This window comes from Aotus nancymaae, unplaced genomic scaffold (genome assembly GCF_030222135.1).
Source record: "Aotus nancymaae isolate 86718 unplaced genomic scaffold, 86718_ANA_hifiasm-v0.15.2.pri h1tg000019l, whole genome shotgun sequence".
NCBI classification, from domain to species: Eukaryota; Metazoa; Chordata; class Mammalia; order Primates; family Aotidae; genus Aotus; species Aotus nancymaae.
Window position 1 is genome coordinate 40,138,108 of NW_026988431.1, and position 22,128 is coordinate 40,160,235.

The following is a 22,128-nucleotide window of genomic DNA, read 5'->3' on the forward strand; positions in this document are numbered from 1 at the left end:
TTCAATTTATTTTGCCCAGATCCATCTGAGAAATCACTCTATCTATGGAAACTATAGCCTAACAAAATTCATTTTTTAAACAATAAAGACTTGTAAATCGAAATTACATTTTGACCCATGGGCTGCAGAACAGATGTTTTGTTAGCAGGCATTAAAACAACATTAATCTCCTTGTGCATCTTCATCAGAGCTCTTGAGTGACCAGATGCATTGTCAGTGAGTAGTAATGTTTTGCAAGAGACCCTAACAAGGGAGTTAGTCTGTCCTTTGAAGTTTTGACAGCAGGCATTGACTTCTCCTTTTTAGCTAAGAAAGTCCTAGATGGCATCTTCTTCCAACAGAAGGCTGTTTCATCTATATTAAATATCTGTTGTTTAGTATAGTAACCTTCATCAATGATCTTATTATAGCTAGATCTTCTGAAAAACTTACTGCAGCTTCTACATCAGGACTTGCTGCTTCACCTTGCACTTTTATGTTACAAAAGTGCCTTTTTTCCCTTAAATCTTGTGAGCCAACCTCTGCTAGCTTCAAACTTTTTTTTCTGCAGCTTCTGCACCTCTCAGCCTTCATAGAATTTAAGAGAGAGGGCTTTGCTCTGAATTATGCTTTGGCTTAAGGAAATGTTGTGACTGATTTAAATAATCTTCTACCTAGACCACTAAAACTTTCTCCATATCAGCAATTAGGCTATTTTACTTTTCCCTATTCATATGTTCATTAGAGTAGTATCACTTTCAATTTCCCTCACGAACTTTTCCGTTGCATTCACAGCTTGGCTGACTGGTGCAAGAAGACTAGCTTTTGGCCTATCTTAACTTCCAACATGCCTTCCTCATTAAGCTAAATCATTTCCAGCTTTTTTAATTTATAGTGGGAGATGTGCAATTGTTTCTTTCACTTGAACACTGAGAGGCCATCACAGGGTTATTAACTGGCATAATTTCAGTATTATTGTGTCCTCCTTGGAACTCAATAATATATGTCTGTTAAGGGGCAGTTATTTGACAAATTGGTAAAGTCACTGGCAAAGCCAAGACTCTGGAAATAATATAATTGTGCTAATTTGGCTGTTTTAGGACTCTTGGTAATCTTTTTTGTTTGTTTGTCTTAGTTTTTTTTTTTTTTTTTTTTTTTTTTTTTTGAGACGGAGTCTTTCTCTGTCACCCAGACTGGAGTGCAGTGGTGCAATCTCGGCTCACTGCAACCTCTACCCACCGGGTTCAAGCGATTCTCCTGCCTCAGCCTCCCAAGTAGTTGGGACTACAGGCATGTACCACCACACCTGGCTAATTTTTGTATTTTTAGTAGAGACTGGGTTTCACTGTGTTAGCTAGGATGGTCTCGATCTCCTGACATCCTGATCCGCCTGCCTTGGCCTCCCTAAGTCCTGAGATTACAGGTGTCAGCCACCATGCCTTCGCCTGGCCTACTCTTGGTAATCTTGATAAAAATTCATGTAATCTTCATGTGAGATCTCAAAAAGACTAGGGTAGACAGAGGAAAAAGATTAGCTCCATGCCTTGCATTCACACATAAGAAGGTATTTAAGCTAGTAACACCACATAGCTTTTATCCACTGGGACGGCCCTATATTTCAAAAACATTAGGCACATTGTGAGCCTTATCTCATTAAAAATTCTCCCAACAACCTAATAAGGTAAGCAGTGATAGTACTATTTTACAGATGATAAAATTCAAGCACCAAGAGGTAAGAAAAGTTTATCAAGGTTTTAGAGTTACTAGAGAGTAAGATAGAATTAAACAGCAGGTTTGTCTGGGTCCAAAGCTGTGTTTTGTTTATTTTTTCACTTATTTCTTTAACTCTAAACATTCCTAAAAGGGAAAATTCATAAAATATGTCAAATTAACCTCTGTCAGCATCATAAAAGAAATTGAGAACAGGTTTTTAATATTTAAATAAAGAAAGCTATACAATTTGAGAAGAGAATTGACTGTAGGAGGTGTTAGATTCCCAAGAACAACTTCTGTATTTAACACCAAGTATAGAAATGAGATTTTTCTAAACTTGATAAGCTACAAACATTTTATCATCTTCTGAAATAATGTAGATGTTTACTCTAGCACTTCACCTCCTTTGCATTTTGTCAATATTTTGTCCAAATAATAATTTAGGATGAATTTTGGCTTTGATAAGATCCACATTTTCCTGATCCAACTGTATTGACTTTTATGCACCAAACAATATTATACAAATACTTTTCAGCACACAAGATTATCAGGGTCCCTGTCAATATACAGAATTGAAAAGAGAAACAATATAAATCCAGGAAATACTTGGCTGTCGACCTAGGGAGATAAGTATTGAATTGGGTAGTTTCCTCTTTATACTGAGTTTCAACACTTCCTTTTTCTAAAAACAAAACAAAACAAAAAGATTCAGAAGGTTCTATGGTATCTCCAATAAAGTAGTCTCCTTCTTTTTTTTTTTTTGAGTCGGAGTTTCGCTCTTGTTACCCAGGCTGGAGTGCAATAGCGCGATCTCAGCTCACCGCAACCTCCGCCTCCTGGATTCAGGCAATTCTCCTGCCTCAGCCTCCTGAGTAGCTGGGATTACAGGCACGCACCACCATGCCCAGCTAATTTTTTGTATTTTTAGTAGAGACGGGGTTTCACCATGTTGTCTCCTTATCCTCAGGGAATACTTTTCAAGCCCCCAGTGGATACCTGAAACCACAGATTGTACCAAACCCTACATATACTATGTGCGTATTTTTCTTTCTTTACAATTTTATGGAGAGAAGATTAATTTTACTGTAGATCTTAGTAACCTTAGCATAGGAATTTATTTATTACTATTAAGTCAAAAACCTTCACCTTCTCATGAAAAGGAAGGCCTTATGGCCACTCTTTGGTCTTTCTTTGACATACCCAAATTGCCAGCGTGACTATTCTTGTGCTTTGGAGACATAATTAAGTAAAATAAGAGTTACTTCAATGCAAGCACTGTGATACTGTAAGAGTCACTCTGATAACCAAGATGGCTATTATGTGACTCTGGGTCTGTGTACCATCAGTAACATGTACAGTGTGGATACACTGGACAAAGGAATGATACATGTCCCAGGCAGAACAGAGCAGGACTGTGAAAATCTTCATCATGGTACTCAGAATAAATTTAAAGTTTATGAATGTTTTATTTCTGGAATTTTCCATTGAATATTTTTGGACCCTGGTTGACCATGGGTAACTGAAACCATAGGAATCAAGGCCACAATAAAACATGACTACTCTGCTAGCTGTATCTTATTCTCATTACATAGGTTTTTGAGTTTCAGACATGAGTTTTCAAACAAAACTATTTGTGCACAAATTTCACATATTAACCTAGTTTCTGATCATGACGTCCTGGTGGCTGCATAATATCTATATAGATGTTATTTAGGGAATAATTGTGTTGTAATAAGGGGGTTTCTGGAACTTAAACTGAAGCAATATTCTCGGTAGGGTCCCTTATTTTTATTTACATTGTATGTTTTTGGGGGTGGCTAGAGTAGCTAATGAACATGATGGGTGGTGGTAAAAAGCAACAGGCTAAGGCACTCAGTAACTTACCCATTGTGTTGTGTTTTGTTCTCTTTTGTGCTGCTTTTTTTGATGTTAACTCTTTACTTCTAAGCAATAACACAACTATCCTCTATTATAGCTTTTTCTATTCCTATTTGTAAATTTCTTTCAAGAAAACATCTTGAATGCCTTGAAGCTCAACATAAATCCTTATGAAAAACATACTCAACCCACTATAAACATCCTTGTACTTGCTGCTTCCCCTTCACATTTCTGAAACCGGTGTCAGTATTCTTACAGTCTCAGAAACGGCATCTGTCATCAGTGGCCCATCTCCTTATTCACACTGGTCTGCTTTCCTTCTCTTTTGTTGGATCCCTACGGTCATATTTTATAAGAGAATAATTTGTATTTTCATGGACTACCTGAACTAAGTATTCCAGACCAGGAGGGCAGTTAGCCATAGGAGTTGGCCCTGGCATCCATGTTACTGGAACAGGCTGATTTGGCACAGGATATTTTCCAGGCTGATAACAGACAGGATGGGTACCACCAATTGGCTGGTATGAAGGGAAGGTCCCGGGTTGCTGTGGACTGTAGTATGCCATAGGCAAGCCTCCTGGGTAGCCTGTATGTGGAGGGACAGCTGTTCCAGGGGTTCCTGTGTTCAAAAGAAATCAAAGTGTTTTACATTATTAACACTACAAATTAGCATAACTTTTTACGTGAAATGAAATAGATCACATGACATCCATTTAAAAATAACAATCGTTATTCTATTCTGAAATGAAAAAGATGGAAACAGTGTTGCAACACTGCAATGTATAATCAACAGTGCTTGTTTTTACTATGGTTGGAGCATTTTCTCTGTAGATTTCCTCCTTGAAGAAAAAATTATTCCTACCTAAATATAGGTTAAACTGTAGTTTCTTTCTGAAAATTACTGCTTTTCCTCATAATGTGTGTATAGGCACGTATATGTGTTTTTTTGTGTACCTGCTAAAAAATTATTGGATTTTCAGTCCAGATGACAGTTGAAAGATGTTAGGAGCTAAGAGTCACCTCATGTTCAGATAAGTATACCAAAAGGAACAAGACTATAATAGTAGAAGCCCAATTTCGGCTGTGCTGTTAAAGCTCCACAAATGGTGTTATGTTTCCCTAAGTAAACTCAGTTTCGGGAACTGTAAGTCTATAGGACTAGCGAATCTTCTGTCTTTTGTAATTAAAGAACAATGCCACTCAGCTTTGTAGGGAAGTGATTGACATCTTCTGAAAAATGTAGACAGTCGGGCCAAGCGCTGTGGCTCACGCCTGTAATTCCAGTATTTTGGGAGGCCAAGGTGGGTGGATTACCTGAGGTCAGGAGTTCTAGATCAGCCTGGCCAACAAGGTGAAACCCCATCTCTACTGAAAATACAAAATTAGCCAGGTGTGGTGGCACGCGCCTGTAATCCCAGCTACTCTAAAGGCTGATGTAGGCGAATTGTTTAGAACCCGGGAGTGGAGGTTACAGTGAGCCGAAATCGCGCCACTGCACTCTAGCCTGGACAACAGAGCAACACTCTGTCTCAAAAAAAAAAAAATGTAGATAGTACCATAGGCAGGGGTCTTTGAAAAGGTCACTCTTGCAGAATGAAAAATTCACTTAAATGTGATGAGGTGGAGATTATGGTCTCTATCACAGTCACCAAAGAACTGGGTCCTGGATACCACTTAGATCTGGAAGGAAATCCTTTTAGAGAAAGCTATGCTGACTACGCAAAAAAAAAAAGATAATAACACTTATTGAGCTCTTTTCATATCCAGGCCTTGCTCTAACAACTTTACAAGAAGTAAATCTTGTAATCTTTACATCAACCCTATATAGTAGATACTATTATTATCCTAATTTACTGAGGAGAAAACTGAGTCATAGGGAGGTTAAGCAACTTGGTGAAGGTCATTAGCTGATGTGCCAGGACCAGAATTAGAATTCCAGCATTCTGACTGCAGAACACCCTTAAGTACATTATGCTAATATTCTCCCTTGACCAGAGGCAAAGACGAAGAGTACCCCAGAGGTGATTCCATGGAGGGCTTTGGGCCTAGATACTTTTTAAGTCCTTAAGTTCTAACCCTTCACCTCCGTGGGACATTACAGGACAATGCAGTAGTCTGGGGTCAACCAATATTGTGAAAGCCAGTCACCATAAGGAAGGAACAGTCCCTGAGAGTTCCGGAATTTCTTTGGGATGAAAAATAGTGCAAAGATGGCATTTTCTGTAAGAGAAACTGAACAGAGGCTCAGATTCCCATGATATGAACATTAGAGGAAGCAGTGGCCTTTGAAGCTGATGAAGTCTAAGACATTTTAGTTACTCATAAAAATGCCACTCATAATAGTCATGAACTGTGAAATTCTCCTAATATTATCTGAAAACAAAACCATGAGATAAATCAAAGATTCTTTTATCTGTGAAATATTCCTCAAGCCCATTTCAAGGATCAGCTTCTGTGCTTGCTGCTAGAAACATAAGACAGAAAGACGCACAAACACATGCCTATATCCAAGGGCAGCAAGTTCTGTAGAAGCTACAAAGATGTATAAGAAAAGGTGAATGGTTGTCTTGAAGCAAGTAATTGCCATAATCATAGGTAGATGCACAGTATGTAAAGGGATTAGATAGAAGGAGTACCTAACCTATGCAGAGAAGGTATACTATGATATAAGTGCTAACACACTAGACCTAGCCAGCATCTCCATGATGGGGAAAGGTTTTACAGGCAAACAGATAAGAATAAGCAGGTGCACAGAGGAGGCTCACTACTGCAGGACTAATGGCTGTGAGTGGAGATTTAGCAGAGAAGGCTAGAAAGAGAGGATGGAGTGAAGATAATGAAAGACCTTTAACTTTATGCCAATCAAGTGGAAAGTAAAGGAATTCATTTTACATTTAGAATTCTTTATACATGAGGTCACATTAGGCAGAAAGTCCTTGCAAGGGTCTGGTTAGAAGGGTGATTTTGGTAAAAGGAGCAGAGAGTAGAGAAATGGTAACTGACATTTAAGATACAGCATTGACTTGGAAGTGGACGGGATATGAGAAAAGATTCTCAAGTTTCTGGCTTAGGATCCCATAGGCCTCTAATGTAGGAGAAGAATAGAGGGAAAAAATAGAGTTTAGAAGCAAGATAACAAAGTTGGGCTGGTGATCATTTAGTTTGAGATTCAATGGTTTTTCACAAGAAGCAGTCTATAGGAGGTTGGAAGTGCAAGTTTAGAAACTAGTAGACTGACATGATCTGTGGATATGTAGTTTATAAGTGATGAAAGAAAAGGAAATCTTCAGTATTAACAAGATCACTTAGGAGGCTGGGCGCGGTGGCTCACGCCTGTATTCCCAGTACTTTGGGAGGCCAAGGTGGGCGGATCACGAGGTCAGGAGATCGAGACCATCCTGGCCAACTGGTGAAACCCATCTCTACTAAAATACAAAAACTTAACCGGGCATGGTGGTGCATGCCTGTAGTCCCCGCTACTTGGGCGGCTGAGGTGGGCAATTGCTTGAACCCGCGAGGCGGAGATTGCAATGAGCTGAGATCGTGCCACTGTACTCCAGCCTGGCGACAAAGCAAGACTCCATCTCAAAATAAAATAAATAATAATAATAACTTAGGAGAGTATGTAAAAGGAAGGGTGACTGGGAGAGAAGGGAGAAGGAGATGGGGAAGGGCAGGGAGAAACAAGGGAGTAGACCAAAGAATTCTGGAAACAGCAGTTTTTAAGGGTAGGGACACAGAGTTTTTAGCAGAAACTGAGAGAAGCAGACTAAAGGAAAAATAATGGTAACAGGAAGCAATGCCAAATTAGAGTTAAGTGAGGAAAAAAGTATAATGTATTTGGGAAGAAGTGAAGGAAAGTATGTATTTAAGTTTGTCATGAAGAACATACTTTAATTTTTTTAAGAATTGTGTTTAAGAGTACTCAAATTAGACTAGAAATCAGATATCCATATCCTCTTTCTTAAACTGTTATTATAGATAACAATACAACTAAAAATCATATAAATTATTTTAAGAATATTAATCGTATCACTTCAATGAGTTAATGATTAATCTACCATGTGCTTTAATAAAAAAGTACCTTATACTATAAAACTTGAAGATCAACAAATCAGAACGAAAATTAAAATACATATTTTGAGGCTATCCATAGAGATTATATTTTCAAAAATTAAATTTATATTTATTTAAAAATTAAATACATATTATGTAATTGAACAATTTTTGTTATAAGTATGTAATATCCAGAGATAAAAGAAGCTATAGAAAAAATATGATCAAATTAGGTGTCGGAAATTAGTATATTATGCTTTTTGATGTTTTCATAAGAGTTCTGATTGCTTCTGCAGAAAAACAAAGCAAAACAAAACAAAACATACTTAACTTTGTGTAACTATATTATCTGAAACTTATGTAAATAAAGACCTCTGTTATGGAACTGTCCTACCAATACTGGTGCAAGTGAAACTTATGTAAATAAAGACCTCTGTTATGGAACTGTCCTACCAATACTGGTGCAAGAAACACTACCTAATAGGATTTGAGTTTTCTTAGTTATTTTGAATATCAGGAAATCATTCCATTTTCTCCTTAAAAAGACTAAATATAACAAAGGTTTCTTTATTAACTATTCTCTTAAATAAGAATAGTGGATAAAATTATTTTTGGTGAGAACACATATGCAACACTATAACGAAAATTTAAATTATATAACGAAATTTGGATGAATTCATTAACACTACATATTTCAAGTACAGATTTCAAGATTCTTAATGTGACTCAGTGACAATTTTTGTCAGTCTTCATAAGTTTACAGTCCAGCCACTAGGTGGCGGTCAGAGCTAAATTTTGCTATATTTAATAACAAAATTCATTAGTTGTGTGGTCTGCACTGTAATATTTTTACAACTTATCTTGTCATTTAATTTGAAGGATGTAGTCTACTCTCTTGCTGAATTATTGAGATAGAAGAATAGACATATGTTTTATCAGATGAGAACATAATATATAACCAAGGTTTTTCTCAGAAATGGTGAAGTTTCTGTTCTAGTAGAGTTCAGATTTTTGGATTTAGAGTAATCGTTAAATATAAGATAGATCCGGTATATCATGTTTAAAGTCACTAAAGTGACATATATGGAAACTGTCAGATAAAGCATGATTATAATTTAATAATTTAATTTTTAATACCTTGGACTTAGGAAAGGTTGAGCTATTAATGCAGTATATGTTACAATGAACTTTATCCTCATAACGCACATACACGTTAGGAAAAGAGAAAAAAGGAAATCCTGATGCTTTCAGAAAACCCTGTAGGTGCAGAAGCTACCTGAGGTGCATGGATCATATGCCTAGCGCCAAAAAAACAAAACAAAACAAATAAACAAACAAACAAAAAAAACCCTTTGCCATTATCTTGTACATATCAAGGGTTTTTTTCCCCTTTCAGAGCATAATACAATGGTTTCTACTTCTAAATATACACTTAAATATATATTTTAAAGAAATATTACTACAGTATACACATCATTACGTATATCATTAAAATGTATTTAAATACAATACTAACTGTAACTATTCCTTGGCCAAAAGTAAGGGCATTTAATTTTTAAAATTTTAGACTTGGCCAAATTACTTTCTAACAATCATAATATCTCAGATTTACACTAGCATTGTATAAGTAGTCATTCTCCCGAGATATCACCAGTAGCGTATTCAGACTTAAAAATATTTGCCAGAAAGATAAGCTCCTTTATCAGCACCCATGGCCATTCAATGCCATTTCTCTGCACATCTGCCATGTGTCTCATGCATGCCTCATACCAGACTTTCATGACCATGTACTACTTTTGCACATATGATTCTTCCTGCTAAGGATAGTCCTTTCCCCCTTTTCTTTTTTTTGAGACGGAGTTTTGCTCTTGTTACCCAGGCTGGAGTGCAATGGCGCGCTCTCGGCTCACCGCAACCTCCGCCTCCTGGGTTCAGGCAATTCTCCTGCCTCAGCCTCCTGAGTAGCTGGGATTACAGGCACGCGCCACCATGCCCAGCTAATTTTTTGTATTAGTAGAGACGGGGTTTCACCATGTTGACCAGGATGGTCTCGATCTCTTGACCTCGTGATCCACCTGCCTCGGCCTCCCAAAGTGCTGGGATTACAGGCTTGAGCCACCGCGCCCGGCCTCCCCCTTTTCTTTGCTTGTGAAATTTTTATCATGACGGCAAAACTTGATCTCCTTAGTCAGGGCTTTCCTCAAATCCCTGGCAAAGCCAGATACTGTCTTCTGTGTCCTTAAAACATTTTTTTCATATCTCCATATAGAATGGAGAGAATGTTACCCAATATTTGCACAACTTCCTTCCAAAAGCCTGTAAATCCTATGACTACAGGAATATATATCTATATATATACACACATATCTACACACACACACACATATATATATAACTATTTTTTGAGACGGAATCTCACTCTGTTGCCAGGCTGAAGTGCAATGCCATGATCTCGGCTCACTGCAACCTCCGCCTCCCGGGTTCAAGCGATTCCAACTGACATATAGTAAACTACATGGCAGTCTATCAGCATCCAATATTTATTTACTTATTAAAATCAATCAGTTAATTTGTTAACTTAAAAAGCAATTTATTCATTAGCATGCTTTTTAGGAAGGGAAAATATCCTTTATGAATATTTAACCTACCTGGTACAAAATGAGAACTGTATTCAGGAGGGGCATCAGGCCTTGGATCTGGTGGTTTTGTTTGATTTTCCATTTCACCTGCAGGCTGTTCAGGGGCTGTGGGTACTACACCTTCAGGGAAAGAGAAGGGACATGACTTACAAAGAAAACAATAATATGATGACAAAATGTATCCATTTTTTTCTTATTGGTATGCATCAAGCAATATAATCAACTGGAAACGTACTTGTAAGATTTCTAAAAAAAAGAATTCATCATATATCAGACACTACCTATTAATAAATTTTATGAATTTTCAAACTGAATATAGATTTAAAAATAGAACTAAACAATTATATTATGCTTGTGATCAAAGCAGAGCTTTTATACTAGTGGTTCAACTGCCCCAATGCTCTTACCGACAAAGTAAATTCCTTGCATAATAGCAAAAGTTATTTTTCCCATTACCTAATACAGAGAACACAGGCAATTATAGAGTGAAGTTGATTTTTTTCCTAATTCTTTTTGAAAAGTGCTGTCTTAAAAAATTCAAAACATAACACCATAAACACGTAATGGCTTAATAAACAGTGGTGTCACACACAACTCAATTAGCAATAGTTTAGTCTACATCTCCAGTGACTCACATTTTCACTGTATTCTTTTTAAAAGCCATCTAGGTCACAGTAGTGGCTCAAGGGAGGTAGTAAAGTCATTTTCACAATGTTGCACCTCGTCTTCTTATTGAGATTAGAGAAATTTCTCTCTGGGCTTACTACAAAATAAGTTCTGAATTTCCTAAACAACAGGTTGACTTTTATCTCCTAGCAAACAAAAATCCCATAAATGTGGTTCTTCTCTCTTTATGTAAGTTACTAGAAAATACAAGGCTTACTTTCATTCTCCTCTACCAAGGCAGGATGTTGCCACAGGCTCTCTTTGCAGAATTGCTTTCCTACTCTTGCTTATTATATTATCTAATTTTCCCCACAAACTTCAAAGATTATTCAGTAGATATGTGCCCCACTGTAAGACCCTTTTTAATCCTTTTTGACAATGATAGGAATGTCTGTATGCATAAATAAATATATATATATGCATATATATACACACATACACATTCTCCAATGTTAAACAAAAAAAAATTCAAAACAAAATAAAGTCCCCCTTTAAGGAAAAGAATCACATAATTCTGTTTGAAAATAAAGCGTATTTAAATTTATTCACAAAAACTTACCCGACATTTTGTAGAATTCCAGTTAATCTGAAAAATAAAAAATGTTAATGCCTTTAAAATATATACATAATAAATAGTATTACTACTCAGTGACACAGGTAAGGATTTCTGTAATTTTCTTTAGCCTCCGGTTACCTTATGTTCATCCCTTCATTAATTCAACAAATAGTTAATGAGTACCTATTATGTACGAGGCATTACTATAGATGTTGAGAATACACCAAACATAAAGCAGACAGACACTGCTGCCCACTGTGCGGCAGTTTATATTGTAGTAGGACAAGATTTAAAAAACATGTCAACAAACTAAGTTTAGATAATACAGTTATGAGGAAAACAATGTAACAGTCTTAAGAGAAACACGGATGATTAGTTCTGGGAGAATCAGGGAAAGCCTGTTTCAGGAAGTGGCCTTTGAGCTGTTTGAACTATGAAAAATAAACATCACACTACAATTGTGGGAAGAGAGTTCTAGGAAGATAGGAAATTAGTGCAAAGGGTCAGAGATGGCAATGAGCTTGGGATATTCAAGGGAGAAAAAGGGAAGTGGTTAGGAGTGACTGGGCCACAGTGAGTGAAGGGAACTGAGGTAAGCCACGGAGACAGAGAGGTCTGATATCATCAGAAGGCCATGGCAAAGTGTCTGGCATTTCTGGTATTTGGAACGGGGAAGTCTAGAGGATTTTGTCAATGGAGTGATCAAATCTGACTGACACCATACAGTGAGAGCAAGAGTAGAAGCAGGGAGCAGTGAGGCATGACAACAGCAATCCAGGTGAGAGTGACGCCAGCTTAGACAGGGAGGTGACACTGTGTTGGTCAGAAGTGTGGGTGGCCTGGAGATCCCCAAACTTGCCTGAAGTGAAGGCAGTCTTGTTAGAAAGTAGGCCCCTAAGACTGCGGAGTTACAAACTCTGGGTGTTTAGAGTCAGACTGAATTGCAATACTGTACTTAGATTGCTAAAAAAGTAATAATAATAGTAATTGTGTAACGGTTACAATGGTACACACACACATACATATTTATGATTACAAAAGTAGTATGTTTTCATTTTTAGAAACTCAAGAAATAAAGTATAAAAATGTGAATATACCCTTAGTTCAACTTTCCCAAAATAACTATTCTTAAAATTTTGGTGGATTTCCTCTGTGTGTGTGTGTGTGTGTGTGTGTGTGTGTGTGTGTGCGCGCGCGCGCGCGCGCGCGCGCGCGCGCGGGCGCAGGTTTGTGGTTTTTATGTGTATGCATGCAGGGATAATAAAAATTCTTAAAAACATATTGTGAACTGACCACTTTTTAAATGTAAGTTACCAATAACTGTTTAATCAAACCATTTCATTTCTGTTATTTTTGCTTTTTTGGTATTATGATTAATACTGTAAAATATACCTTTATATAAATGATTCAGCATATCTCTATTCTCTTATTTAAAAAATCATTTCACTAGGATTCATGTTCTATAGGTGTTTTTTTTTTTACAATGTAGGGAACATTTTGACAAATTATTTTCTTTATAGCAAGTCTCAGTTTAAACCCAAATCACATGTGAGTGACAGTCTTAGTGCTATTAAATTCCTTTAAACTGCCAACCTGATAAATGAACACTGTCTTTTGTATTATCATGCCGTTAAACATAATTCTTAGTTCCTTAAATACTAAAAATGTGTATCCTGGAAGTAAAAGTTTAATTTATATGGTGGCTTAATAGATTTTAATGAATCACTATGGTAAAGTATTATAGAAGAGGAGGTTCCCGGGACTGTATGTAAGGACATTTTACTTAAAGATTTAAAAGGATTTCCCACTCTTCCCTCTGTAAGTTACTCTTTAAATGCCTATTACTAATCAGAACATATAAAACTTCTATTCATTTATTCCAATACAACATAAAGACAAATGGAAAGTTAATGAATCCCTAGGCAAACAGCCCCCAAATTGTAGGTTTAAAAGCATGTTGCCTGTGGATTCTAGACTGAATATTAAAATAGCTAGGCTACTACCCTTCTAAAAGAGAGAATATCAAAATTAACACGTATGCTTTAGTGCAGCCTCTGTGAAATCATTGCTAAACAACAAGCTTATTCAAACCAAATTTGTCAGGGATATCCACAAATATGGCCTCTGACCCATCCCAAATCTTACATATTTAGGGTATAACTAGATTTCTGCAGTAAAGCACTAGACTTATGTGTTCTTTTACTTATCTTTAAAAAACATTTCTTAGTATAAAAAAGGCCATTATTATTTTTGTGGCTAATAAATCAGAATCTCATTCCATTACTGATCCCCTTCTATCTTTAAATTGTATTTAACAAAAAACATTAAAAACCAGTTTCATAGACAGTTTACAAATATTTATCCATTTAATTTCATTTAAAAATAAAGGCATTACAACAGAGGTAGAAACTGAGGCACAGAGAATTCAAATGAAGACCTTTCCAAGGTCACAGCTAGTGAGATGTACCACCAGGATCTGACCCATCAATCTACTTTCCTCAGTATGTGGCTGCTTCATGAGGCATGCCTTCTTCTATTCACTACAGCTACCTGTCTTTTGTCCATACCAGAACTCTTCCATGTTTACTCTTGAGGTAAGATGGAGTGGAAAAACAGAATAGAAAAGAAAATACAATTTAATGAGTCACTTTTTTCTGTCTTTGTAAAATGGCTGTTCTAGTGATAAGTTTGGTAGAATCAAAACAGCAGAAATGACTAGTTAAAATATGCTTTTATTTGAATACAGCATTCATTTCACAATTGGGTGGGCCTGGTCTTTGAGATGTTTTTCAATAATGGTGAAGCATATGTATCAATCCATCTAGTGCAGCTCAGCAAAAGTTCTGTGGATTTTAAATAACCAATTCATATGTGACCTTACCATGGATAATAAAAAAGCTAGCTGTAAATTTTAAACTGAGGCAGTTTATGTATTTCAGTAAATATAGTGAGATAGGTGAAGAGTTCTTTTCACAAAGAATTCTAAAGCAACATTTCTCATCAGATAAACATAGTTCATCCAAAAGATACTTTTCGTTGGCATTCTCCACACATTCTTCCCTGGAAAGTAACCCAAGGGGAGATAATATTTATGAAAGGGAGTGTTGGGATCTTTGCCATCCTACTATGGCCCAACAAAGTCGCTGGACCAAAAAGAAAATACTATTGTCTCTTTCTTGCTTGGAGGTGTTGCTGTGTAACAGAGAGAGTGAGGAGGAGCAGAGGAGGTGGGACAGTGGAGAGGAAGCCTCCTAGTAAGGACACTGAGAGAGGGAAAGAAAGAGGGATGGGAGAAAGAAAATTAGCAGCAATAAAAGAGTAAACAGTTTTAAAGAAGTAAGAACCTTAAACAGAATTAAATTTGAAAAATGCTTCAGCTAGAAGATAAGCTCCATAAGGGAAGAGATTTTAAGCATGTTTTTGTGGTACAGTACTTTGTTATTATTTTTCCTTTTTTAATGTTTATTTTAGGTTCAGGGTGAACAAGTGCAGGTTTGTTACATGGGTAAATTATATGTCAGTGGGGTTGGGTGTACAAATGACTTCATCACCCAGGTAGTGAGCACAGTAACTGGCAGTAGTTTTTCAACCCTTACCCTCCTCCCATCCTCTGCCCTCAAGAAGGCATCAGTGTCTATTGTTCCCCTCATTGTATCCATGTGTACTCTATGTTTAGCTCCCACTTATAAGGAGAACATATGGTATTTGGTTTTCTGTTCTTGTGTTAATTCCCTTAGGATGATAGCCTCTAGCTGCATCCATGTTGCTACATAGGATGACTCCATTCTTTTTATGGCTGCATAGTATTCCATGGAGTATATGTACCATATATTCTTTATCCAGCCCATCACTGATGGACAACTAGGTTGATTCCACATTGTTGCTACTGTCCTGCAATGAATACAGAAGTGTATGTATCTTTTTGGTTGAACAATTTATATTCCTTTGGGTATGTATCCAGTAATGGGACTGCAGAGTCAAATGGTAGTTCTGTTTTCAGTTCTATTAGAATCTCTAAACTGCTTTCCATAGTGGATGAACTAATTGACATTCCCACCAGCAGTGCATAAGCATTCCTTTTTCTCTGTAATTTCACCAACATCTATTATTTTTGACTTTTTAATAATAGCCATTCTGACTGGTATGAGATAGCATATCATATTGTGGTTTTTATTTGAATTTCTCTGATGATTACTGATGCTGAAAATGTTTTTTATGCTTGTTGACCACATTTATGTCTTCTTTTGAGAAATGTCTGTTCATGACTTTTGCCCATTTTTAAATGGGGTTGTTTTTCACTTGTTGATTTGTTTAAATTCCTTATAGATTCTAGATATTTGACCTTTGTCAGATACATAGTTTGTGAATATTTTCTTCTATTTTTGTATGTTGTCTATTTACTCTGTTGATAGTTTCTTTTACTCTCCAGAAGCTCTTTAGTTTAATTAGGTCCCACTTGTCTATTTTTGTTTTGGTTGCAATTGCTTTTGGAGACTTCATCACAAAATATTTTCCAAGGCCTATCTCCAGAATGGATGTCCTAGGTTTTCTTCTAGGACTTTTTACAATTTTAAGTCTTACATTTAAGTCTTTAATCCACCTTGAGTCGATTTTTGTATATGATGAAAGAAAGGGGTCCAGTTTCAATCATCTGCATACAGTTAGCCAGTTATCCCTGCACCTTTTATTGAGTCCTTTCCCCATTGCTTGGTATTGTTGACTTTGTTAAAAATAAGATGGTTTTAAGTGTGCAACTTTATTTCTGTTCTATTGTTCTATATGTGTTTTTGTACTAGTACCAACTTGTTTTGGTTACCATGGCTTTTTAATATAGTTTGAAGTCAGAGAGTGTGATGCTTCTGGCTTTCTTCTTTTTCTTTAGGATTGCTTTGGCTATTTGGGCTCTTTTTGTTCCATATAAATTTTAGAACTATTTCTTTCAAATTCTGTAAAAAATGACATTGGTAGTTTGATAGGAATACAATTGAATCTGTACATTGCTTTGGGCAGCAGGGCCATTTTAATGATATTGGTTCTTCCTATCCATGGGCATGGAATGTTTTTCCATGTGTTTGTGTTATCTCTGATTTCTTTCAGCAGTGTTTTGTAATTCTCATTGTAGAGATCTTTCACCTCCCTGGTTAGCTGTATTCCTAGATATTTTGTTCTATTTGTAGCTATTGTGAATGGTATTGCATTCTTGAGTGGTTCCTGGTTTGGTCATTACTGGTGTATGGAAGTGCTACTGATTGTTTTACACTGATTTTGTATCCTGAAACTTTACTCAAGTTGTTTATCAGTTCTAGGAGCCTTTGGCAGAGACTATGGGAGTTTCTCTACAGGTACAGAGTTATATCATCTGAAGATAGTTTGACTTCCTCTCCTCCAATTTGGAATACATAGAGCCATGTCTGCATATGGTAGGTACTCAATTAATATTGCCTAATGAGGTTTTTTTACTGTATAAAAACCTGTGCTACATCCTTTAAGAAAATCTACATTACAAGCTTGAATCATGCTTCCACATCTCTGGACATACTTTTGACTTCCCATATTTGACTGTCTATAGATTCTGGATGATGTACCACAAGATTGATGAAGTTTACAGGCATCAATTTCTTTAACAAAAACGAGGTTGTATATTTTTAAGTTTCATTTCTTTAAAAGCTTTTTCATCATTAATTTACATAATAAACAGTTCCTTTTCAATTTGCATATTTTGTCACTTTTGCATTCATCTATATTATTTCATTGTTCTGCTCATAATATATATTACAAAATATAATTCTCTCAGCCACATACTATCTTGGGAACCCTGCTTTGTAGAAATAACTGAATATGTTAAACTATTTATAACACTAAACCACGGTACTAGAAAAGGTAGGTAAAACAGTCATATTTCAAAATTTTTGAACAGATAACTGTTGTTACATTTCAATTTAAAACTAAATTGAATGAGCCCCAACAGTAAGTGGGAAGCCTTTTAAATGAAAATTTCTAACATTTTTTTAGAGACATTTTAAAGCATTTTTTTAGAGGAGCAGCTGGCTATAAAGATGTGAAGAATTACCTACTGATTAAGACTCCAAATGAGCTGCTATATTTTAAACTTTCAGTTTCTTTAAGTTTTAGATATGAATTACCAAACATCTATGATGTGTCAGAAACTTCATATATGTTGACAGGGTGAATGTTATGGTTTTCATTATACAGGTCAGGAAACAGAAGCCCACAGAGTTTAAGTAACTTGTTCAAGGTTATAACTCTATAACCTGGGAAACTATAGTTCAAAAACACCAGCATCAGAGGCCAAGTTAGTATTCTACAAAACAAACCCTACTGAAAGTTACCTTCTGTATACTTGCTGCCTTCTCCTTCACACCCCATCACCCTCATGTTGCTTTCAAACTATCCAGCATATCTCACTACTATACTTTATAATGGTTAAGTAGGCTGTTCTGGGTTCTCTTTCAAATTCCATTTGGTAAGGGTTTTGAAATATATTTATCATTTGAAGAGAAATTACCCATGAACTAAAAAAAATCAAAAAACAAAATAGGTCATATGTTCCAGTTAAGATGCAGTAAATAGACACCAACCTGTCTCTGCCACTAAATACAATTAATTCACCTAAAGAGAATGAATGAACAGCTATTTGAAGACTGTGAAAATTAAAAAGTAGCAAGAACATGGGAGAGAAGGCCAGAAAAAGTACAATCAAACCAGAGCAAGTTTTACATTTTTCTCTGGTATCCCTGGTCCAATACTGGTTCAAGGCATCCTGAAACATAGTAGTAGACACCAGATGCAGAGACAGCTCCAGGAGAAGCCCTCCAGGAGAAGAAATACTCATTCCCCTGCTCAGACCAGAAGGAGAATGAGCATTACTAAAGCTCAAATGAGTTGGAAAAGTCACAGGTTGTTTTTTTTTTTTAATTTTCTCCATTCTGTCATGTTCTAGATCCTGGAAGTCCCATGGTAAAGAAAGCAGTAATTGTATCAGAGAAGGCCCACAGGTGTGGAAAACACTAAAGGAGATAAATCTTCCTCTTGACACAAGGAGGAGCTGTAGCCCAAAACGAATGAGGTGCACCCTGTTGCCTTTTTTCTCTGCCTTCCTGTGACTTGGCCTTGAATGCAAGTGAATTTGGGGAATGCACAGAGATGATAAGGGTAAATAAAACCTCATTTTTTTTTGGCAGGAAAACAAAATAGGAGAGACCCAGAAGATTGGTAAGTAGCAAGGAGATCATGGAGAAGATGCAGCTTAGGATTGTCCCTATAAAGTTGTTTATGAACTCCTCAGCTAATCCAGGAGTAATGAATGCATGGATCTGATCCTAAGTGTCAGATCCTAACAAAGACTTTTAGAACTGAAATAAAAGAGACAACTGCTCAGGTCTCAAGACTGGCCATGGGTTGTGCACACACAAAAGACATCTACATATCATGGCAAAGACTTTGAATGTTAAACTAACTGACATTGAAATCATAACATAAAAGCCAGAACTTTTGGCCTCAATCCAAGTGGATCAGCTGCCTGCCAAAACACTAAGAAAATCAATTAGCTCCAAAGCATTTCTGTAAGGCTCAGAATCTCATAAAACAACAGGCAAAATGACTATAATATAAAATTATAGCACAAAAAGAACCTCCACTAATGTGGAAAAAGAAAATCAAAAGATGATGATATGGTTCAGATATGTGTCCCCACCCAAATATCATGTTGAAATGTCATCCTCAACACTGGAGGTTGGGCCTGATGGGAGGTGACTGGGTCAGGGGGTGGTTTCTATAAGCAGCCCCATCTCCCTAGTGCTGTTCTAATAAGAGTTCTCATGAGATCTGGTTGTTTAAAAGTGTGTGGTACCTCTCCCATCTCTCTTTTCCTCCTACTCCAGCCATATGAAGCGCTGTCTCCCCATTTGCCTACTGCCATGATTGTAAGTCTCTTGAGGCCTCCCCAGAAGCCAAGCAGATTGCCAGCATCACACTTCCTGTACAGCTTGTGGAACTGTGAGTCAATTAAACCTCTTTTCTTTGTAAATTATCCAGGCTCATGCATTTTTTTACAGCAGTGCAAGAATGGACTAATACAGAAAATGGGTACCAAGGAGTGGGGCATTGCTATAAAGATACCTGAAAAAGTGTAAGCAGCTTTGGAACTGGGTAACAGGCAGATGCTAGAATAGCTTGGAGGGCTCAGAAGAAGACAGGAAAATGAGGGGAAAATGAAAACTTCCTAGAGAATTGTTAAATTGTTGTGACCAAATTGCTGATGTTGATATGGACAATAAGGTCCAGGCTGATGCAGTCTCAGGGGGAAATGACAGATTTCTTATTGGGAACTAGAGCAAAGGTACTTCTATTCCTTAACAAAGGAATTCACTTTATTGTACTCCTGCCTTAGAGATCTGTGGGACTTTGAACTTGAGAATGATTATTTCAGGTATCCAGCAGAATAAATTTCTAAGCAGCAAAACATCAGGATGTGAGATGGCTGCTTCTAATAGCCTATGCTCATATGCGCAAGCAAAGAAATAAATGATCTAAAACTAGAACTTATATTTAAAAGGGAATCAGAGCACAAAAGTTTGGAAAATTTGCAGCCCAGACATGCGGTAGAAAAGAAAATCCATTTTCAGGGGGGGAATTCAAGCAGGCTTGAGAAATTTGTATAACTAAAAGGAAGGAAATTGCTACTAGCCAAGACAATGGGAAACATGCCTTGAAGGCATTTCAGAGACTTTTGAGGCAGTCCCTCCCATCATAGGACTGGAGGCTTAGAAGCAAAAAATGGTTTGCTGGGCCAGGCGCAGGGCCCTGCCATGCTGCACAACCTTAGGACACTATTCCCTGCATTCCAGTTGTCTTTAAATCCTGGGTTCAAGTGAATCTCCCACATCAGCCCCAGGATAGCTGTGACTACAGGCAAATGCCACTGTGCCCAACTAACTTCTAAATTTTTTTGTAGAGATAGGGATCTTGCTTTGTTGCCCAGGCTGATGAAAAACTCTGGGCTTCAAGTGATCCTCTGCCATGGCCTCCCAAAGATCTGGGATTACAGGCATGAGTCACCATGCTTGGCTTTAAATTCTTCAAAGTAAGTTTGATGAAGAAAGCAAAAACTATAAAATTCTTCAAGGAGGTTTATAATATATGTAGGTGTAATACTTAAGACAATAACATAAATTGATGAGTATATGGGGACCTACATATGATGGTTAATACTTCTACATTAGAAGAGATGGGGGTGGGGAGGGAGGGAGGACAGGCCCTAGAGTCATCACTAAAATCAATATTCACAAAGATACAGTCTAAAATATAACAAATAAATGCTACAAAAAATTCAAATAGCTTTAAAGAGCCCTTAAAATGCATAAAAGAAGAACAAAAAGGAGAGCAAGCATGAAGAAATTCAAACATATCAATATTTACAATTAAAATCATGTACTAAGCATATAAACAGAGAGACTGTGATTATCAGAATGGTTGAATGCATATTTTTTTAAAGTGACCCTGATATTGTTTGGCTGTGTCCCCTACCCCCCAGATCTCATCTTGAATTCCAAGGTGTTGTGGGAGGGACCCAGTGGGAGGTAACTGAATCATGGGGGCAGGTTTTTTTTGTGCTATTCTTCTGATCATGAATAAGTCTCATGAGATGTGATGGTTTCATAAGGGGAAGTTTCCCTGCACAAGCTGTCTCTCAGCCTGCTGCCATCCACAAAAGATGTGACTTGCTCCTCTTTCTTTGCCTTCACCATGATTGTGAGGTTTCCCCAGTCATGTGGAACTCTAAGTCCATTAAACCTCTTTCTTTTGTAAATTGCCCCATCTTGGGTATGTCTTTATTAGCAGTGTGAAAATGGACTAATACAGACTCAATTACATGCTCTCTAAAAGAAACTAACTTCAAATGTAAGGATAAAGTAGAAAAAGATGAAAGAGAAAAGGATGAAAGAAAAAAGGAATAGAAAGATAAACTATGTAGACACCAATATGAAGAAAGTTAGAATGTAAAACATACAGAAAACAAGTAGCAAAACATCTGACATAGATCTTACCTTATCAGTAATTACCTTAAATGTAAATAGATTAACCAATCGAATCAAAAGGTAGAGTACTGGCAGAATGGATTGAAAAAGGAAAGAGAAAACATGACACAATTTACAAAGACAAACAGGTTGAATGGAGAGGTGTACTTTCCATTAACCAAAGAAGAGCTGCAGTGGCTGTATTAATCTCATACAAATAAAACTTTAAGACAAAAACTAATACTGAAGACTAAGAAGAATATTTCATAAAGAGAAGAGAAAATTAATCCATCAGGAAGATATAACAACTATACCTTTATGTGCACATCACAATAAAGTCCCAAAATACACAATGAAACACTGATGAAATTGAGGGGAAATATACATACATTATGAACCAATTAGATCTCATAACTATCTATGTAACACTGCAACCAACAATAGCAGAATACATTATTTTCAAGTACATATGAAACATTCTCCAAGATAGAACATTCATTAGGCTATGAAATGAGCCTCAGAAAATTTTTTAAAATTGAAATCATATAAAATAGTCTCTGAATACCATGGAAAATTAAATTATAAATCAACAATAAAAAAGTTG

General features: G+C 36.6%; 1 protein-coding gene across 7 annotated transcripts in view; it reads right to left on the reverse strand.

Moving 5' to 3' along the window:
* Positions 1-22,128, reverse strand: part of PLSCR4 (phospholipid scramblase 4) — a 111,477-nt gene that overhangs the window by 24,423 nt on the left and 64,926 nt on the right. For 6 of the 7 annotated variants that reach the window (XM_064378786.1, XM_012437126.3, XM_064378785.1 and 3 more), the window contains 3 exons: positions 11,491-11,517; positions 10,275-10,385; positions 3,954-4,189 (listed from right to left, as the gene is read on the reverse strand). In XM_064378786.1, coding sequence (XP_064234856.1) covers positions 3,954-4,189; positions 10,275-10,385; positions 11,491-11,497 — 354 coding nt within the window. In that variant the 5' untranslated portion in view covers positions 11,498-11,517. Of the gene's footprint in view, positions 1-3,953; positions 4,190-10,274; positions 10,386-11,490; positions 11,518-11,625; positions 11,696-22,128 lie in introns of those variants that run through there. The other variant, XM_012437129.2, reaches the window with a different exon arrangement.